Source organism: Symphodus melops (genome assembly GCF_947650265.1).
Source record: "Symphodus melops genome assembly, chromosome: 10".
NCBI classification, from domain to species: Eukaryota; Metazoa; Chordata; class Actinopteri; order Labriformes; family Labridae; genus Symphodus; species Symphodus melops.
Genome location: NC_136700.1, coordinates 3,399,125 through 3,418,967, shown reverse-complemented (window position 1 = coordinate 3,418,967; position 19,843 = coordinate 3,399,125). Strand labels below are relative to the sequence as shown.

Sequence of the window (19,843 nt, the reverse complement as noted above, 5' to 3'; positions counted from 1 at the left end):
ATAGACAGAGTCCTGCTGATGTGGTCGGACGGAAATGAAAGATGATGTGCACTCAGTAACTTCAAAAGGTTGTCTCCTTGTTATTTTATATGATTAGATGTAGGCAGGAGCGGCTACACTTGAGTGAAAGTGCGCACAACAATAGATGGAAATTGCCTTTCCGTGGTAATGCACCGCTTCCCAGCCTGAGAGTTGTTCCCCCGGCGTGATAGATGGAAAGAAGTACATTGTTTACCTTAATGGTCTTCCAGCCACAATCTCCGCCAACTCTTTCCTCTCTGCATGCACATGTTTTCATGTGGCGTCCATCGCCTGCCGACCTATATTTCTTATAAGAAACATCTTCACAACATTCACTGCTGCTGCTTCAACCATGTGACAGCCGGCTCGCACACATCTCCCCGCTCTCACGTCCTCCACAGATCCTCGTACGTTTGAATAAAACCTCCATCAGATACACTATTCGGTGGTTTTATGCATAAATGGATCTCTCTCGCGTATTCTTGCACATTTTAGAGCTCCCTGTGGAAACTTTATCTCGGAGCGCAGCGATTATCCATCATTGCGATGCAGTAACTCAGCGTTACAGAGTCGCTGTGTTTGCGGCGCATGTGTGTAGGCCCCACACCTTCACTTGAGGCCACGGCGTGTTTCCCTCTCCGTTTATGACCTGATTCACTGGTGGCTTTATGGGTCCGATGTGATTAACGGAGGAATTTCAGTCTTTCTTCCTGTGGGTCCTGGCCCATCCATAGGAGATAATTATAGCTTAGGCTGGTTGTAAATACAGGCCCAGCCAGGGGTTGTCCGGCCAGGAAATGGGACATCATCAGACTTCACCTGGGAAGGAACATAAATCAGAGCCTGAGATAACAAAGATGTGTCAAAGACAACAGGATGCAGGAGCCCTGCAGCACTTCAGTAGCACGTGTTCAGACTGCAGCAGCTTCGCACCCCAGGTCACCTGTAAACCAAAACATTTTTTCTGTAATTACAATGAACTATTAAGTCAATTAGAAGGATACAAAGGCTGCAACATTTTCTTTTAATTTTGATCCGTCAGTTTTCATCAATGCACCTCTGAAGCATTTTGTGTTCGTCTACGAGCACTCAAACACCTTTGACACTACATGTCACCCTTTCACACTTTTATACTTGTGGTAAATTGTTATCCCTTGAAAATATTTAATGGCAGCATTAGCACTTACTAATGCAGCCATTAAACACGAAGAAGCAGAAAATCAGTGGCTGAAAGAAGCACACGTTTCGACTGATTGTGTAATAAATGACTTCAGGGAATGATTCATCATAAACTTGGTGGCCAACATTGTTTATTTTGCTCTCAGCTAATTGCTCTTGCTCTGAAGAAAAGCAGACAGGCTAAGAAAGGACAGCCAGGTCGAGTTTAGCGAGAGGTCAACCTATTTACAAAAGACCAAACAACAGGCGAGTGTACAGCAGGTCTGTCTCTAATAATTGACTTCTTTTTCTTTGAAACTTTTCACAGCTTCAGACAGTAAATAATTACTCTTTTTTTTATATAGCCTATGTGTGTGTTCTCACTGTTCTGAGTGCTTACACTGGGCTCCACATTGTTTCTCTTAATGGGAGCTCCAGGCAGTCACTGAAGTATTAGCGAATAAAAAGTAATTAAAATTACAATGGTCCAGCCCGTGTGTTGCTGGGTGGGTGGAAGGCAGAACGGCAGACGATGACTTGGCTCCGACTCACTGCCCTTGTACTCATTCATTAGTGATGCATTGGTTCTCGCTCGGCCCTTCCATCTCATCAGAAACAGGACTCGTGTGCTCAGAGACAGGCCTGTATGGATGTGCCCATTATGTTAATAACTCCTGCTGCTTTCCTCAAAAACCCCTCTCCCATGTAGCAACTCTTTACACAGATGCATGTGGGACCCAGTGTGTGGCTGAATCCATGAGTTTGACTGGGGGTATTGTGCGTGCACGTACTACCTACCAGGCTAAATTGACTCCTTGGCTTTCTGGGCATGTACTTGATATTGACTGGAGTGCTTTGCTCGGCCTTGGACACTTGTTAATCGTAATTAAATGTTTTTTCTTTCCCTCTCTCTGTTTCTTCTAGCTGGTCATGGACAGATGGTACAGATGGACTCCAGTAAGTCGGGCAATGTGGGATCACAAGTGGAGCTGCGCTGCATTTTCATCAACAGCAACCCGCCAGTCAAGATCTCTCAAGTCACCTGGCAGAAGCAACTGAACGGCACCAAGCAGAACGTGGCCATTGCCAACCCGGCGCTCGGCGTGTCCGTCCTGTCGCCCTTCAAAGAGCGGGTCAGCTTCAAGCAGGCGGCCGTCCGTCATCGCACGCCCTCACTGGAGGACACCACCATCGTGTTCTCCAACCTGCAGCTGTCCGATGAAGCCGCCTACATCTGCGAGTACACGACGTTCCCCGCAGGCAACCGGGAGAACACGGTCAACCTCACGGTGTTTGGTAAGAACGCAAACGAAAATAGAGAGATAGTCCCAACATCTGTCATCTGAGCTGTAACATCGACAAAATGACAATGCAGATCACCAGGACATCTTGAGAATTGAATCTTAGTTCTTATACTTTTGAATTGAATGAACTCAAACTCATATTTTTGCTACAAACTTCTCTTTCAGTGCTGCATCAATATTCTCAGTAACATTTTTCTTGCCCGTGAAAAAGTCTGAATGTTCTTGGAAAACAGTCAAACCTGCTGCCGGCAGGTTTGAGGTGGCACATTTTGTCTGTCCTCACCGGGGGTTTTTGTTTCTCCGGCTTCTTCTGGAAACAGAAAATCCATCGACACACAGATACACAATCTGAATTCTTTGTTGCAGAGGTTTCCTCATGCCTTAGTTCCTGTTTGGTAATTTGTTCAAGCTTCTACATGAAACTGTTAGTATCAGTCAAGGAGTAATTTCCTCGGACGTGTCACTGCAGGCTCGATGAGTTGTCAGAGGAATGTACAATGCGTCTCTTAAAAATGGTTTGTCTTTGACTTCGGGCAGAGAAAGTTGAGTGACTCCAATAACAAAGGGGTCATCGTCCTCTTTAGTGAAAGGCCAAAAGAAACACTCACTGCAGCTTTTCGTCCATGCTACCTTGCCACAGGCTTTGTTGTAAACTACTTTGAATTCCTGTGAACTACTCAAACCAGATGTCCCATCTCTGTTTGTTAAAGCTGCAGCTCTAACTACATTGTTTACAGTTCAAGAGCCAGCCTGTGATTGATGAGCAGCACCACTAAACCATCTTAAAAAAAAAAAAAAAAAACAGATTCTAAAAGGCTCTTATTCCACTGAGGACCTTTACTTTGAGCGCGCATGATCCGCGCTGAAGTGAAAATCATTCTGATGAATTTATCGGGTGAAGACCGGGGTGACGTGTCCTTTAACTCCACTTCCCCATTTGGCTTTTATAAAATAGGAAAGTGCTGCAGAGAGCGGTCAATAAAAATGGCAGGTGAGGCGGAAATCAATAAGGCCACTTCAGAGAGTGTAATTTGTTTGAATAATCTCATCTTGTGGGGAAAAAGAGGAGCGTCTAGAGATGTAGTTTATCTTGGAAAGAGGCAGCTTTGAAAAGGTCTCGCGCTGACTCTGATTAGAGACCTAATTAGAAATTAAGTGTTGGTGTGTTTTCCATTAAGTCCCAGTAAAGGAAAAAGCACTTGGTTTAAGTAGTCCCCGTTGCCAGGGCTGCTTGTCAGCTCTGAGTCCCCATTTTGTGTCACTGAGCCTCTCAGGTCTTTTTAGGCTTCCGTGGCTCAGTGAGCGGCACAAACCTGTGTGCAGATAACCAAGCAGCAGCGCTCAAAGAGGCCTCTTCACAGCCTATCTCTCTCTCTCTCTCTTTTGTGCATTCGCTCCAGCTCAAGCCTTCCTTTTGATGTAGCGAGAGTAGATTGCTAATTGGCAACTCACAAAGGATTCAAATTGGATGACTGTGCATTTGGGTAGGCAAGAGGGTTCTACATCTGTAAGAGCTTTGACGACTGCTTCAGCTTTGAGGAGGAGAAAGAAGCAAAACTTCCCCTGATTTGCGTTGCAGCGCTGTTTTCATCTCTCATCCCCTCAGTTTAAGTCACTTCAAAGCTGACACAGGTGATGAAGACCAAATTAGACAGCAACATGAGCAGGAACGTGAGAGAGAAAACACAAGATTCCTGTTTAATGAGCTCAAACTAAACTGTCCACGTTTTCTCTCCTCCGCAGCACGGCCCATGACCCGCATGACCTTGACAACACCCACCATTGTGGCGAGGGCTCAGAAACGCAAGATGACCGTCGCCACTTGCTTATCGGCCAATGGGAAGCCCCCGAGTGTGATCAAATGGGACACCAGGTTGAAGGGGGAGGCCACGTTCCAGGAGACGCGCAACCAAAACGGAACGGTGACTGTACGGAGCAACTACGTGGTGGTGCCGAGCCGTGAGACCCACAGACAGAAGCTGACGTGCATCGTGACGTACAGGAACGAGAGAATCACTGACAGCGTGGTGCTCAACGTGCAGTGTAAGAGTCTGCGATCTACAAAGCCTCATCTTAACAAAGTCAATCTCTCACCTTGTTTTAGACTGTTGTTCACCTTTACTTTCTGTTCCCGGACACCCAGGAGTTGTTTCCTGCTGAAAGTGAAAACTGGTCACCACAGTTTACAGTAAACAAGGTTCACTTGTAAACACAGCTCCCAAACCTTTCCATTTGTGCAAAGTCCAGAAAAAAATGAGCTGCTGAAAACCCACTCATACTTAGAGGTGTCATTTCAAAGATTGCACTTTTGAAAATAACTTAAAATCGCTTAAAATTGATTTGTATTAGTTTTTGCAATATACCATTATTCAGCGTTAAGTACATCAGTTGAAAATGTAGCACAGCTTAAAGTGGTCAAAGTCTGAAAACCAGACCTTGTTTTGAGGTGATGACTGACGGTATCGTGCCTCCTTCCTTGCAGATGAACCCGAGGTGAAGATCGAGGGCTTCGATGGAAACTGGTACCTGAACCGTCAGAATGTGCAGCTGACCTGCAGAGCCGATGCTAACCCCCCGGTCACCATCTACCAGTGGAAACTGTGAGTATGACTATTACCTTAACAGAAGCTCTTAAGACTTTCAACACAAGACAGCATTGCTACATGTTATTTTCTCACTAGAAAAAACTAAGTGTGTTGAGCTTACTAAAGCACAGGAAGGCCATTTATAGAAAGTCTCCTTTCCAACATTTGTTTCCAAGCATATACATATATACAAAAAAGTAATCTTCAGAGATAAAAACACAGCAGGTTCCTCCATCGTCTCCAGAAATGTGTCTCTGCGTTTTTGTTTGTTTATAAAATGTTTGATGAAGATAAGACTGGGACCTGAGGCCGAGCACAATGAGCCAATTACAGAGCAACACACGCCCCTATGTGCCTGATCCTCGCAGATACTGGGAGATAAATGCAAACAGACCACAGCTCGCTCTGCTGTGGGAATTTTTACTTTGAAGTGTAAGGACCTGCATACAGGTAAGAGGGTCAAAAAAGAAAAGCGTCATTGTTAGTGCTGCTGTGTTCTCAGGAGGGCACAGAGCAGCAGTTTGTCTCCGACAAACAGAGACGGCTGAAACTAAACGCTGGTGTAAGAGTCCTGGATTAGGGCGGCATACCGCAGGGCTGACATCAGTGTTTCTGCCTCTGAGACTATCACTGCGAATACATGAGCAGGAGGGGATGCAAACATGTATTCATGGCCTCGGGGAGTCACTAAATAACCGCGGGTTTGATCTGCTTTGAGCAACGGCATGAAAGTTGGTCATGCTGAAATGATGTTGTTTGAATACATAAGCACAGAGAGACGTGGAAGAAAAACAATAACAAGATCGCAGAGATGTTTTGAACACTTTGTCTTGATCAAACTGTTTTACTGCTTTTCAGGGGAGAAAAGAAAAGTCTGTGCAGCCGTTTGAATATTAAACAATCTTTCTGAGCGTATCACAGTTTTAAATGAAAGTATTATACGGTAAAATTGAGAGATAAATGTAGCAATTTGTCCTGTAATTGCTCAGTGAAGGATGGATTGAGAAATATGTCATTGGACATGAGTGGATGTGGATTAATGGACCATTGTGGCCTCATTGTATCTCCTCTACAGGCCGCTGTTGGATTTTAATGAGGCATGGGGAGTTTTTTTTTTTGTCCTTCTCTTTTTCTGTTTTGCATACATTTCCCTCTCAGAGCAGCCACAGTGAGGCACACGCAGCAGCAAAAGAAAGATGGCGAGATAGAGAAGATTTGAAACCTGCTTGGGGTTTGCTTTTTTTTTTTTCACAAGATGGAAAAGGAGATTTGGGCAGATAAGGGAAGAAAGAGAGAGAAGGAGACGAAATGGAGGAGGAGGGTGAGGAGATGTGATCTGGAAAGACGAGGGCACTGTGCTGACAGATAGGAGGGGACGGCCGTTGCTGCAGTGAAAATGAGATGCCAAATCTGTTGTGAAGGTTCCCCTGGGCTCCACTGTGGAGGTCAGCACAAGGCTGTGACGGAACGATCCAGAACGGGCCGGCAGGATTGCGTCACACTGAACCACACACACACACACACACACACACACACACACACACACACACATCCCTACACACATATACGTTCATTGTTGCCAAATTCAATGAAATGAATGCTGTTGATACAGATGGAGATTTTTTTTCAGAGACAATCAGTTGTTTAAAGAATTAATCTTAGTCAGTGAAATCATTGTTTTCCTTCTTCTTCGTTTGGCTCACTGTGGAAGCCAAACAAAACAAACAGAACTTTATCTAAAGCACGTGCCTTCACTTTCAGCACTTTGCTTCCTGCGATTTGCAAAGAGTGCATAAAGCCTCTGCATCTCGGAAATCCTTAAAAGAACCCTCCCTACAATCTGCTTAAATGCAACGCATCAGATTTTGTTGTTTCAAATGGGTTAATGTGACGTTTCAGTAAAATAGTGAAGACTGGACTATGTGAGGACAGTCTTCTACTTAAACTTGTTGGGCATTGTGAAGTGTGTCCTGCAGGACACTAGAGTAGTAATAGAGGGATGTTGTTTGTACCTGTGTGCAGAGACTTTTTTTCTTTTTCCCGAAAGCAATCAGCCTGCAAACAAACGTTCCCTCCACAACACACCTTCTGATACTCACAGATGAGAAAAACAGCAGTGTCATTGTTGTTAGTGATTTTGACCTGTGATTACATTCAGGTCCCTTTTTCATTATGTGCGTTCTGTTATTGCATTATTAACATCTCTTTAAGGGAACAGATCATTGTGTTCTCCTCTAAATGATCTTTGAATCAGGATCATCTGAGGCAGAATTAAAGAAAGTAGCACAGGCTGATGACTTTTTGATTTCACGTAACCAGCCGCTGAGTGGTGCTAATGTTGTCAGCAGCTCGTCGCAGACAGACGCCCCACATTAAACATCGGACATGAGTGTGAGACACTTTGAGGCCAACGAAAACAGATGGATGTTTGATTTGAAGAAGTCGCCCGTTATTGCTTCTCATTACGTACTTTGAAGTCCAGAGAGCCGTTTGCATTTCCTCTGTTAATGAATTAACACTCCTTCTGTTTCATGTTGATTCGTTTATTTTTAGACTTGATTAAAAAGAAAAAATATATATAAAATCACAATTTGGCCTTTGAGCACACGCAGAATGTGTTTGGTTTTTTTTCTGCCTCCTCCACACCATCATGCAGTTTAAAGTGAATCAGAAAGCTGCTTTGATGTGTTGTGTTCTTGAGTCCCCTCACCCAACCCTCCACACTCCCACATCTGTGCACACACACACATCGCATGCACACATATGCACGAGCAGGCCAGCCAATCTGCATCACTCTCAAGCTGTTTGTTAGTCCTTTATTTCGCTGGCCCTCAGGCTGCTCACACACACACACACACACACACACACACACATGCACTCTGATGTCTCATACAAATGCAGACATGGCGGCAGGATCTGTGGTGAATCGCAGTTTGCCAGCCTTTCATTTCTGCAAATCAATTGGGCTTTGCAGAACTCAGCTTTTGATGGCGTCTCACACGGTAACTGATTATTGAATCGTGACATACTGTACGGAGGGTTGCTTGCAGCTCCATTGCAGAGAGGTGTGCGAGAAGCAACTCAACCCGAGCTCTTCCCATTCCTTTTGTTCTGAACTTTGAACACCTGACGCTCAGAAATAATCCACTACTTTCACCCCGACTCGTCCTGAAATCTGCAGGGTAAAGCACGTATGGATCGGCTGCTGCTAAGTGACATTTTATGATCGATTAATTAACAAATTGCTCGTCACTGAGTCTCTAAAAAGCTTGTTTATTGCAGCTCAAGTGCTTGATATGTGGCCTTTGTTAGCATGAGGCCTAATTTTGTCGCCTCTCCGTAATGCCATTTAGTTTCTCTCTCTCTCTCTGTGATAAATGGAGCGTCACATTGTTTTTAATGTTCTTGCACAAGAGCCGATCCTAAAGTGTCTCTAGCCTGAGAGCGAACGAGGGAGGGAGCGAGAGAGGGAGGAAAGTCTTTGCAGCATCTCTATTGTTTAAAGAAACCAAAACAACCACCACAGTCACAGCAGAGAGCTTTTCCGTATTATCAGTCATGTTGGTGGCTCCACTTAGATCCACTCAGAGCAGCTCATGATCCAGGCAACAGGAAGCGGCTAATTGTCACGAAATCGGATACCTGTCTCACCGTCCCGGCTCCATCAAAAGAGTCCAGATAATAGAACGGAGAGGTATGGTGTGTTCATGATCCGTGACCTCAAAGTGTGCTGACCTGATCAAAGGACGCGAGCGGGTCTCAGCGAGGCAGAGAAAGCGAAGCATGAAGACAAACACCTCGGGCAGAAGAATCAGGCTCTGGTTCTCATTGACAGCCAAGCATTTGGTGGGCTCTGTATTTATCGCTTGATCAGCTGCCTCTCTCGACAGCTCCCCTGAGTTTTTGAGTTCAGCCATGTGAGCTGTGCCGGAGTGGAGGAGAGAAAGCCCCTTCTCCCGCTTCCTCCCAGCTCTGTCTGTTTTGTATTCCACATGCCAAGAAGGGCTGTGTCCTCAGGCATCGGCTATGTCTTACCTGTTTAGGCCTGCTGGGATTCCCTGTCCTCATAATTTTGTTTGGACTTGATGGATGATGGGTGAAATACACTGCTGTCAAATAGTCTTGCTATTTATCTCAGTCTGACACACACACACACATACACACACACACACACACACACACACATATGCAAGTTTGTTTGGCACGAGAGACGCTTTGAGTTGCTCTGCCGCTCCTGGGAGAGGAATTCATATTTTTTTCCTCTGCTGTGGTTTGGTGTAATTCAGCCTCTTTATGGTGTCCGTATTAATGCCTTTTCTGTCTCTCTCCCCCGCAGCTTGAACGGCTCCCTGCCCAGTAATGTGGAGATCAGGAACAACACTCTGTTCTTCAAGGGGCTGGTGACCTACGACCTGGCGGGCACATACGTGTGTGATGCCACCAACGGCATCGGGACTCGCACTGGCAGCGTGGACGTCAACATCACAGGTAGGCTGATGAAGGCGGTCGTTTCCTTTCTTTGGCTCTTCAATAACTCTAGCATGGCTGGAATCAATACGGCACCCTGCAGAGGATTTTGTCGGGCACAATCAGACCCCCGTTCGCCCAAACAAAGACACATCTCTATGCACGTGCACACACTGGGCTGATTGTAGCAGATTGTCAGTGTGAATTCAGTGCAGCTCCCTCCTGCCCCAGCCGTGCGGCCCCCTGCTGCACCGTGTGGCAGGTGAGATGAAAAAAAACACAAAAAAAAACCAGCCTCTGTTTGTGTATCAGAGCTCAACGTGCACAGTGTGAGAACGCACCAGCCGCCCCCTCCCACCCTGCCCTTGTTTCGCATCCAGGCACATGTGTGGGAGCGATATAAAGCAGGCCTATTATCAGTGCTTAAAATAACATCAAGGAAAAATGGGGGTTTGAGGTGAGGGTGCTGTATTGATCATAGTTTGCTCGTATCACGCTCACATTTCTCCAAACAGCCTCTTCTGTAGTCGAGCTCCGCGTTTGCTCTTTTGTCTCTTCCGTCTTCTGGGGAAAACAAAATGCTGAACAAAACTGATTCAGTTCCCTTCGCCTTCCACATAATTGTTGGCACACACGCACTGTGGTTCCTCTGGGTTCTCATCCATAGGAGATGATACATTCTTCTTCAGTCTATACCAGACTTGACTTTGCTGTGCGTACGACAGAAGTGGGAATCTTCTTCTATTGGTCCCAGCTGTGAGTGCGGTATTGGGAGACTGTAGCAGTTTTGCTCTGGTCAGAATGGAAAGACTTCTCTCCCTTTGCTCTTTGTGCTGCTGGGTTTCTGGGAAGCGGGGGTGTTCTAACTTGCTTTGCTTTGCATGTTGACTCATGTTGTGTCTTTGGGAACGCTGCGCTTGGTGTGAAGTGAACAGCTGTGCCTTACAGTATCATTGCACACTTTCCTGTTTCCTCTCTTTCAGCCTGTTTCTTTTTCTCCACTGTTAGAGGAAGCCTAGGAAGAAGCAGCTTTGCAGGATGTGATGTCATTACCGACATTGTGAGAAGTTGCTCATCCAAAGGAGGCGGAATGGAAGAGGGGATAATAAAAAGCTCTTGTGAACATGAGCATTGTTAGTTATCAGACAGGAAAGTGAGGAAGTAATCTACAGTCAGGAAATCACCCTGCACAGATTTGTGTTGAATAATTGTGTTGCAAAGCGTTTGTACTGTTTGGCATAAAGAGCTGTTTCTCTCTGAAAGGGCAAAACAAAGGCGCCAGAGTCATTTTCTATTTCTGCTTTTTCATTGATTGCTTAAATTAACAAACCACATTGCTATTGTCCCTAAAGTCTTTCTGTTTATTCTCATCATTTGTTCCTATAATTTTATTCAGTGAGTGAGGTGAACAATGCGTGGGTTTATAATGTGGGTGCATTCAGCTACTATTTGTCTGCATACCTAATTTAAATCCCAGTAGTTTTAGCAGTCTCTTTTTTTCCACATTCAGTGTCATGTTAAGGTTTTGCAGGAAATGATCGATCCAGAAGCTGTGAAAACAATCTCTTAGCCCTCAGCAGGAGGCACTTGTTCCTTCGTGTTAATCTGAATGTTACAATTATTACAACTCTTAATGTTAAGTAGCATTTAAGGGCCTGTAACTACCCATTAAAGCGACGATTCTACTTTTGACAGGGCTTCAGTTTTCCTTTAGGTTAATGGACTTGATATTTCCAGTTAGACTGCGTACAATCCATGGCAACTAAAGCGGTCACGAGGCCTGATTTCTAAACTTTCAAACGATCATGATTTTTAGATACGTAGCCACTTAATATTGGGTCTTTTCTTTGTTTTAATTACCACACAATGGAGGCAAATTAATGCATACTGTCAAATTCCACAATTACATTTGCACATTTTTGGTGCAGGGTAAGGTGCCATATCGACTGCATGCTCTTTCTTCCTTCACAACAGCTGTTGTTTAATTTTTTGAACGAAGATCTGTTTTTTTTTTTAAAGCTTTGGTACTTCTTTTTTTTATTGTTGATCATTAACATAATGGCAATCATATTATTTAAAAACACATAGGATCCAAAAATATCCAAACGTTTTGAGTACTTTAATGCCAACACATATCGCGATAAGCTACATGGCTCTCTGTGGTGTGTTCGGATGCTCTGTCTTGATTTTCTGTCGAGGATACACTCTCAAAGGGTCCCGTGCACGCTTTAAAAGCATGTTGCCAGTTCCCATAGTAACAGTGACAAGTTAAAGGGAGAAGAGCCAGCCTCCCCTCTCCTAAAGCTCAGTGCAGAGCCTCAGCTCCAACATGGCGCCCAGTCAAGATGCAGGAGCTCCCAAACAGCTTTCAACAGTTTTCTCAAACATTAGTGATCCAGGTCGCGGAGAGCAGTGTGTACGAACACGGCCAGAGCTGTCCTGCCCTTGTGTGCCTTGCAGTTGTAACATGGATCCCTTACACAGGATCATACGATGCCTTCGCCTGTGTGCTCTTTGCTGATGTTGTGAAATGTTAGCATGTAGTGCTCCTGATGTGGCCGAGTCAGCGTTAGCTCCTGCACCTCAGCAGAGCGCCATTGAGCTTTGGAGATCCATGTAAAAGCAATATTGGTTGAGAAGACGCCCCTGAATGTAGATCAATGTGTGGAAGACTTTCTATCAGTTCTGGTGACGCCATAAAAGCCTGTTAGAGGTGAACTTGAGGGGGCGGTCATGGCGTTTCCTGTTAATTCTTTGATGTGCTCTGTGCAGCCTTGACATTGGCTGAGCATAATGACCCGGTGGTGGAGATATAGAAGTATGCTGATGCTTCATTAACTTCAAAGAGCATCTTTGTGCCTCCCAGCCGCCTCCGACGGGGGCCCGGCTGCAGACGAGGCAGGTGAGAGAGCCCGCTGCTGGCTGCTGTTCAAGGCTGCAGCACAGGGCCTCAGTTATGCTAGCTAAGTGTTCTCTGCAGAGAAGAAAAGGTGACCAGAGAGGATAGATGCAGCAATTTGTCCAACAACTCACAGAGAAACCAGAGCAGTGATCAAAGCAAAAACGGTGTCCGGTTTTGGGGAGAGTTTTGTGTTTCTTGAGTCAGAAACTCAAGAAATCCTAGCTGGCCTTTTTTATAGCCTGCAGCAAACTGTATCAGAGTGAGGACAACACACGTGTCAATCTCACAACCTATAAAGCATTTCACGCCACCGTGGTGCATGGTTATATCACTATCAAGATATTAGCATTACATGGGAAAGGTAGTCATGCTCTTTGTTTCTATCTGGAAGCTGATGTTTAGATTGACACAGCATTATACAGCTGCCACGTAGACAGCCCTGCCTCCTGTGTCAGGAAGATAAAATGTCCGTGACAACTTGTTTGTAACACAGAAAAGCTATTCTCTCACTCTGGGAAACAACATTGATGGAGCGCTTAGGAAAAGCGCGTTTTAATCAAGCTGCTCAGTTTTCATGGACGGATTTGTGGAAGCTGAAAAACTGTCACTCGGGCAGATAGAGGGGGGCACGGATCACCTTGTTTCAATTAGTTTGGGGATGGCGTTTGCTGGCGAGATGGCATCGACTCCGGTAAGTCACGTGGGCTGAGATGGCTTTCTCCAAGGACGTGTGTTCAGCAGATATGGTGTCTCTTGTCAGAATCTAATGAACCACTCTCCTGTTTTAATCAATCCTGGCTCCCGGAGAAAAAAAAGGAGGTGTAAGAGGAAATCAGAGGGAAGAAAGAAGAGAGGGAGGAGATGATTCTATGGAAATAGAGATGAGCTTCATATTATGGTTCTCTTCTTTGCAAACACTCCTCCTTCACATTCACAGTCCAGAAACCTCCTGAGGGAAAGTTGACAAGTTGTCACATCTCATTATCAAATTATCCGCCAGTTTCAGAGGTGGTGTAAAAAAAAAAATAATAATAAAAAAAAACAGACCATAAAGTTTTCAAGTTGAAACTAAGTTTTGATGATTTATTTGCCAGCCACAGTGACTCCGTTTAAAATATTGCAGCAGAGAAAGCCACAGGAAGAGAGCTGAATAATGTGGTTTAACCTCAAAGATCCTCCCCAACTTAAGAGCGCACAATCAGTCTTTCATTAAGATAATCAGCTTTTCCAGCTCCGCACTCCGTTTCTCTGCTCCAAACAAATCAATGGTGCCATTTTTTTAAGTTCTCTCCTACACATGATGAATGGCCTTTTTATCAGGGAGGCCTTACAATTATGTCATTATCACCACTGAAAAAGGAGTTATGTGTGTGGGTCTATTTTCTAAGCATGTGGGAAAGTTTCTCTGAGTGAATCAGCACATTGGCCACGGAAATAATTTGTTTACTCACTCCACTAATCATTGAAACTTGATTAGATAGTTTTTAACCTTGACTGGGCCGCACAGCAGGGCTAATCTTTGTGAGACGGGGGCCGGGCGGAGTCACAGACAATGCATAATTCCTGCCACATTAGCCGGATCAGCTGTGAAGGATAATATCAGATCAGCTCGGGTCAACCGGTGTGTGAACCTTTCAGTGATTCCACTTTCACCCTCCTTTGTCAGAGCTGCGGCGCACAGAGCAGCTTTGGAGAACGGAGGTGCAGTCAGCTCTGCTACAGGGCTTTTAACCAGTCTGGTTAAACTGGGTGTGTGAGAGCGAGTGAGGGCGCTCTCTTCGATTTAGCAAGAAAACGTGAGGATGGCTCCTTCTATAAGCACCGGCACCCGGAGCCAACATCTGTTCACGCTCGCCTGAACAAGCAATAGTTCGCTCCTGTGTGGGGAAGATGAAGTTCAGGGATAAGGGGGGGGATCTTAACCACATGGTGAAAATGAGCTGAATTAAACATAGACAGTCCAATGGAAATATAAATAAATAACCATATCCATGTGGCAGAAGAAGACGCTTCAGTGCGTCTGATTTGGGGAGTTTAGACGAGGAGGTAAAGGTGGATTTGAGAAAGGGGCTGACAGGCAAACTAAAAAGGGGGAGCGGTGCAGACACAGAGGTGGAAGAGAGGGCAGGATGCTGTTTACATGACTTCATGTAACTCGCTGTACCAAGTCAAGAGGCTTCACTGCTTCTCCATCCTCCACATCCTGCAGTACAAAGATGAGCAGAGACAGTCAATCACAGGGGTAGTGAGGTGGGCCAACAGTCTTCAGAAAAAAAGTCACCATGTTGACTCTTCACTGTTTAGATACCATCTAACTTTATCTTTTTGCTCCACACAATGCGAGAAACCACATTCACTGTGGATATATAACGATTCCAAAGACTTGCCACCAGGTTGGCAGGCAGGAGAAGCAGCGGGCTGTTGGCAGCTGCAGAGGGAGCTTTCTCAGCATAAATTAGAATTACTGAGCAGGAGATGTTACTCTGGCCTTATAGATGAATTAATTTTCTCTCACTTGAACGGAACACAAAACACAAATTTGACAGAGGATGACCTCTTCTGTCAAGATATCCTCTGTAAGATCACAAAAAAAAAAACTTGGAAGACGGCTGCGTGTTGGAAGATGGTTTATTGAAGGGTCCTATGAAAAAGGGCACTTGATCATCTTGTAAAACATAAACAAGGTTTCAGTCGGCACGTCTTATTCCCCGCCCTGTCAAATGAAACTTCCTCTCTCTCTTGACTCACAGCCTTCAGGTTGGCACTCATGAGTGATTGATCTCTCACCTTCTTGTCCCAACAAGAATATGAACAAGTTTTAAAATGAGGATGTGATGACACCATGGCATCCCAGTCATTGTGAGGTGTTCTCTCACGTGTCGAACTGTCTATGGGGAAGGTTTACAGTTTATATTGCGTCTGCAGCGTAGACATGTAATACCATTATTGATCATTCCCCTCAATTAGGTGGCATACACAGTCATGCTGAATGTCATTGTGCACAGTTAGTTTCATGGCGGGAAAGAGGAAATGGTTTCAGGTCAGTTATGATGTGACATTAGAAAACAGTAACAGTGCTGTGCCAGCAGAGAGTTTTCACATTATTCAAACTCAACTAAATGTCAGGCGTCGGTGTTTCCGTCAGGCAGCGTGAGGCCGTTTTACCATCAGTCTGCTGTGAAGGTTATTTACACCAGTTTTAAGTTTAAAGATGAGTGCTCGGCTTGTCAAACCAAAGTTCTTTTTATAAGGGAGGATTCCTCCAGTGAACACGACTAGATCATACAACCACGATAGCAATCGTGAAATGCGTCCAGGGTGACTAGCATACACTGATAATAAACTCTGCTTTAGAATCTCTTTCTCATGTCTGAATGCTCCGCCTGGCCCCTGTGCTGTCTACCCTTGTGTTTTCTATTAAAAGTACTCTCTCTCCTGTCATCAAACACCTGCAGACTTTAAAATAACAGTAGGTGTTGATGGCTTGGTTCATTTTTATCAGCAGAGGAACAGGCGTTGTGCGCTCCCTCCATCGCCACCAGGTCGGTTGGTTTGCAGAACATGATGGCGCTCAGATCGCTAAGCGTGATAAGAAGTTGGGACGTGGCGTCGAGAACATCCCTGAATAAAACAAGCCCAGCGCCGTATATAACTGACATCTAACAGCAGAGCGGCTCCACGCAGCCATTTGTCTCTTTCTTTTCACTGACAGAGACAAGAGACATTATGATGTCGGCTTTGCTAAGGCTCCCCCAGCAATGTGAAATGTGTTTGTCTTCGCTTGTCATGGTGGAGCGTGTCTCAATCTGTGCACTATAGCATATTGCTCAGTCGCCTTCTCATATCAGCGCCTGCATTATTCATAGATCCAAAGGCCACACATGTATACCTTGTATATCATTACTCCCTCACTTCTGGCTGTCAGGCAGCATGAGGAGCGTTTTCAGTGTCTTGGTCTCTTGCTCCTCCTTCTTGCTCCTCATCACACTTGAACTTCTTCAAACCTTTTAGGTTTTGGTCTTCAGGCTGTTCAAGCGACTCTCCCGCCCCCACGTCCTCGCTGCAGGGGGGGGCTGCTCGCTGCTCAGATCCTGCCAAGAATACACCTCATTATCCAAATGAGACATTAGCATGAGCCGCTCCCGCGCTTGCACACTAGGCTGCCCCATAAAGCCACTGCTGTGCAGTGCTGTGCCAGGGAAAGTAGTGAGGGAGAAGACATTGTGGCTGCAGCTCTTTTTTGCATAAAATTGCGGAGGAGGAGGGGGATGCTCAGTGTGTAAAGAGGTCTATTTTATTTGGAGAGGAAGAGATGGCTCGGCTGTGGGAGTGAAATGGGAATGTCACCAGGGGAGAGCATGTGAGAGCAGAGCAGCTGAGATCGTAGTGATTTATCTTAACATTTGTTTCTGCATGGCTTGCTGTTTCTGCTCTCCGGAGGATGTGCAGAGGGATGTGGCAGACAGATGGAGCAGGGGGATTGGCTGAGCCCCTTCAGCCTGACTCTACCTCTGCTCCTCCTCCCCCTCCTCCTCCTCCTCCTGCTGCTGCTGCTGCTGCTTGTCCTCACTGTCCACCCGTGTGGTGTTGGATATGTCACGCCTCCCTGAGAGCCTGATGAAGTAGGTCAGACACTGTCCCAGGGTCTGACCACTGGCTTCAGAGCTGCTGCTGCTGCTGATGCTGAGCTGTGATTCACTCATTACACACACACACACACACACACACACACACACACACACACACACACACACACACACACACACACACACACACACACAGCTCCAAAATAACAACAAGGAATCTAAAAACAACAAGTTGAAAAAAGAGAAGTGGAAAAGCTGATGGTAGGATCGTGTCGTAAACAAACATGATCCGTCCTCTCCTAGCTTAATGCGTACCAACATGCAGATTTGTTTAGTGCCTGTCTGCTGACCTAATAACTCATCCTTACAGCACTTCCACTTAGCAGCATGGCCACATGCAGGCTAACAGGGAAATGTAGAGATGCATTAATAATGGTTCCTTATGAGCAAACATGATTACTGGTGTTTGGATCCCGGTGTAAATATTCATTGCTTATTAAAGGTACATTAAGAATGATTACCACAAAGACCATTTTATATCTGTAAAGGTGCAGAAGGTGCTTTTTTTTTTTAGCACCAAACTTTTAAGCAACACTGTTGATGTGGAATCTGACTTTATTTGGACTAAAAAGCACCTCAAATATTATTCAGAGACTGTTGATGTTGTGTATCCTCGGTCACCAGTTGAGGCACCAAAAAAATAAAAAAATAAAAAAAATCTGTCAAAGATTGCGTGCTGTTTCTGCTCCCCAGAGATGAAAACAAGAATCGGTCTCCATTTCTCTGACAGGACAACCCTGCGAGTCGCTGCATGTTCAAAACATGCCACGGATGATGTCACCGGCGTTTTGATGCCAGTATTTCACAGCGTTATCTCCCGCAGCACATCCCATGCCCTCTTATCTGTTCGCTTTTTAACAGGGGATTGAGTTTGAATTACCAGTGTGCAGGTTTTAATGGTGAAAGAGGCGTTAACCTACATTTGAAGCGAGTTTCTGCTTCTGTAAAATCACTGATAGCAAAAGAAAATGTGTTGACAAACAGGAAGAAATGATAGATATTGGAAGAGGGGGCGAGAGAGCGATGGGGTGAAAGGAAGCTTTGCCTCGGCTGCGGCTCCCCGGGCAGCATGTTAAAATCCTGTCAGTGATGAGCTTTTATTCATTGTGGCAGCATTACATTTCCATGACTTCACAACCACTGGCAAATTCAGACAGGGGAGTAATGAGGATCGTTGGAAATCAGCGAATTAATGCATCTTCAGCGTTTGTCCCCGCTCTCTCTCCCTCATTATGCCATCTTTTATTTGCCGTTGTCACTCTCCGCCCTCTCAAAGCCTCTCGCTCCATCTTCTCTTTTTCTTCTCCTTGTTGCCACTCCTCCACCTCTCAGAGTAGCCTCTCATTTTCTTTTCATCCTCTGTTGTCCTCATTTAGCCAGATTAAAGCACCACTCCCCGAACCACTCCCTGACATCCTCGCCCGTTTCCCCAAGCTTTGTCATAACACCTCATCGAGGTGATTTGCGCTCAAGACTCAGGAATGTTTGCGAGCTGTCTCTCTCCTCCTTTTTGTACTTGTGCAGACATGACTGAGCACGCCCACGTACACTACCTGCAGGACGCCATCTGATACAGTTTCTCTTCCTGTGAAGCCCTCTGTGCCTCACACATTCCTCCCCTTCAACATCTTTGAATAGTTCCCACTGCAGGTTGTTTTCCACCGCAGCGTACATCAAAATCAAATATTATTATATAAATAGTATTTTTTTCTTGAGCCATAACTCTGGACCTGATTTGTTATTTCCTCAACCACTTCTCTGTCTTTCTTCTTTAACTGTGCTGCATTTGTTTTCCTTAAAGACTCTCAGATGACTCGCAGGGAAACACTCATCGGGTTGTGAGAGAAACAGATTTTGTCACTTAAATGCTTGGAGGTTGTAAATCATCCACTCCATCGAATCCGATGTGAGCGTTTTAACAAAAAAAAAAAAAAAAAAAGTGATTAATGCAACGTGAAACGTGTCGGGTGCAGCGTTTAAACAGCTGCACTATTTCACATGTTTCTTTACCTATGTGAATCTACCGTGCCTCCAGATTGAATTATAGCCTTTCAAAGAACGCCTTGGCACCTATTAATCTAAATGGAATTTGTTGTTTGTTGCAGCTCAAGGTTAGCACCCTATCTGCATATTCCACGGCTTCCGTTTGTTGCCTGGAAAAGAAACATTGCTGCCGTGTAGCTGCTTTGAGGTCTTTTTTATCTTTTCGTTGGCAGGTGTTGTCGGTAACGATAACGTGCCGGTGCGACGCCTCCTCCCTCCTCCGTGCTGTCAAACATCCCTACAAACCCCAGCCGTTCCATTTTATAATATAAGTGTTCCTTTAATGTGATTAGTCTGCACCATAGCCTCTGTGTTGTCATGCACTCACATTCAACGGGTACTCACAGGCCAGACAAAGCCACCACGCTGCAGAAGTGGAGAAATATGTAGCCCTTTTTGTGTTATCTCCTCGTGCGCACAAGGCCAGTGGGCAGAACAGGAGGTGGTGTTGTGATGTGACCTTGCTGAGGGAGCAACTCAGACGGTGAGAACAGGCAGACGTCTTTGGAACAGGCAGACGTCTTTGGAAAAACAATTCTTTGCTAAATAATTACAGTTTGTTCCTCAGCTGCACTAAAGTGATCTGGTCCTTTTTTTTGGGGGGGGGGGGTTGAAAGCTTCTTTCCCTGCCTTATAAACACCTCTATTACAGAGCCAACTGAAACAGCCCCGCTCCTCCCTTCTATCGCCTCTGCAGTAAAACTTAACAACTCCGCT

The 19,843-nt window shown here is 45.3% G+C and overlaps 1 protein-coding gene across 4 annotated transcripts in view; it reads left to right on the top strand.

Moving 5' to 3' along the window:
* nectin1b (nectin cell adhesion molecule 1b) overlaps positions 1-19,843 on the top strand; it is a 147,052-nt gene that overhangs the window by 47,680 nt on the left and 79,529 nt on the right. For all 4 annotated transcript variants that reach the window (XM_079353294.1, XM_079353295.1, XM_079353296.1 and 1 more), the window contains exons 2-5: positions 2,104-2,475; positions 4,227-4,526; positions 4,966-5,083; positions 9,405-9,556. In XM_079353294.1, coding sequence (XP_079209420.1) covers positions 2,104-2,475; positions 4,227-4,526; positions 4,966-5,083; positions 9,405-9,556 — 942 coding nt within the window. The remainder of the gene's footprint in view (positions 1-2,103; positions 2,476-4,226; positions 4,527-4,965; positions 5,084-9,404; positions 9,557-19,843) is intronic.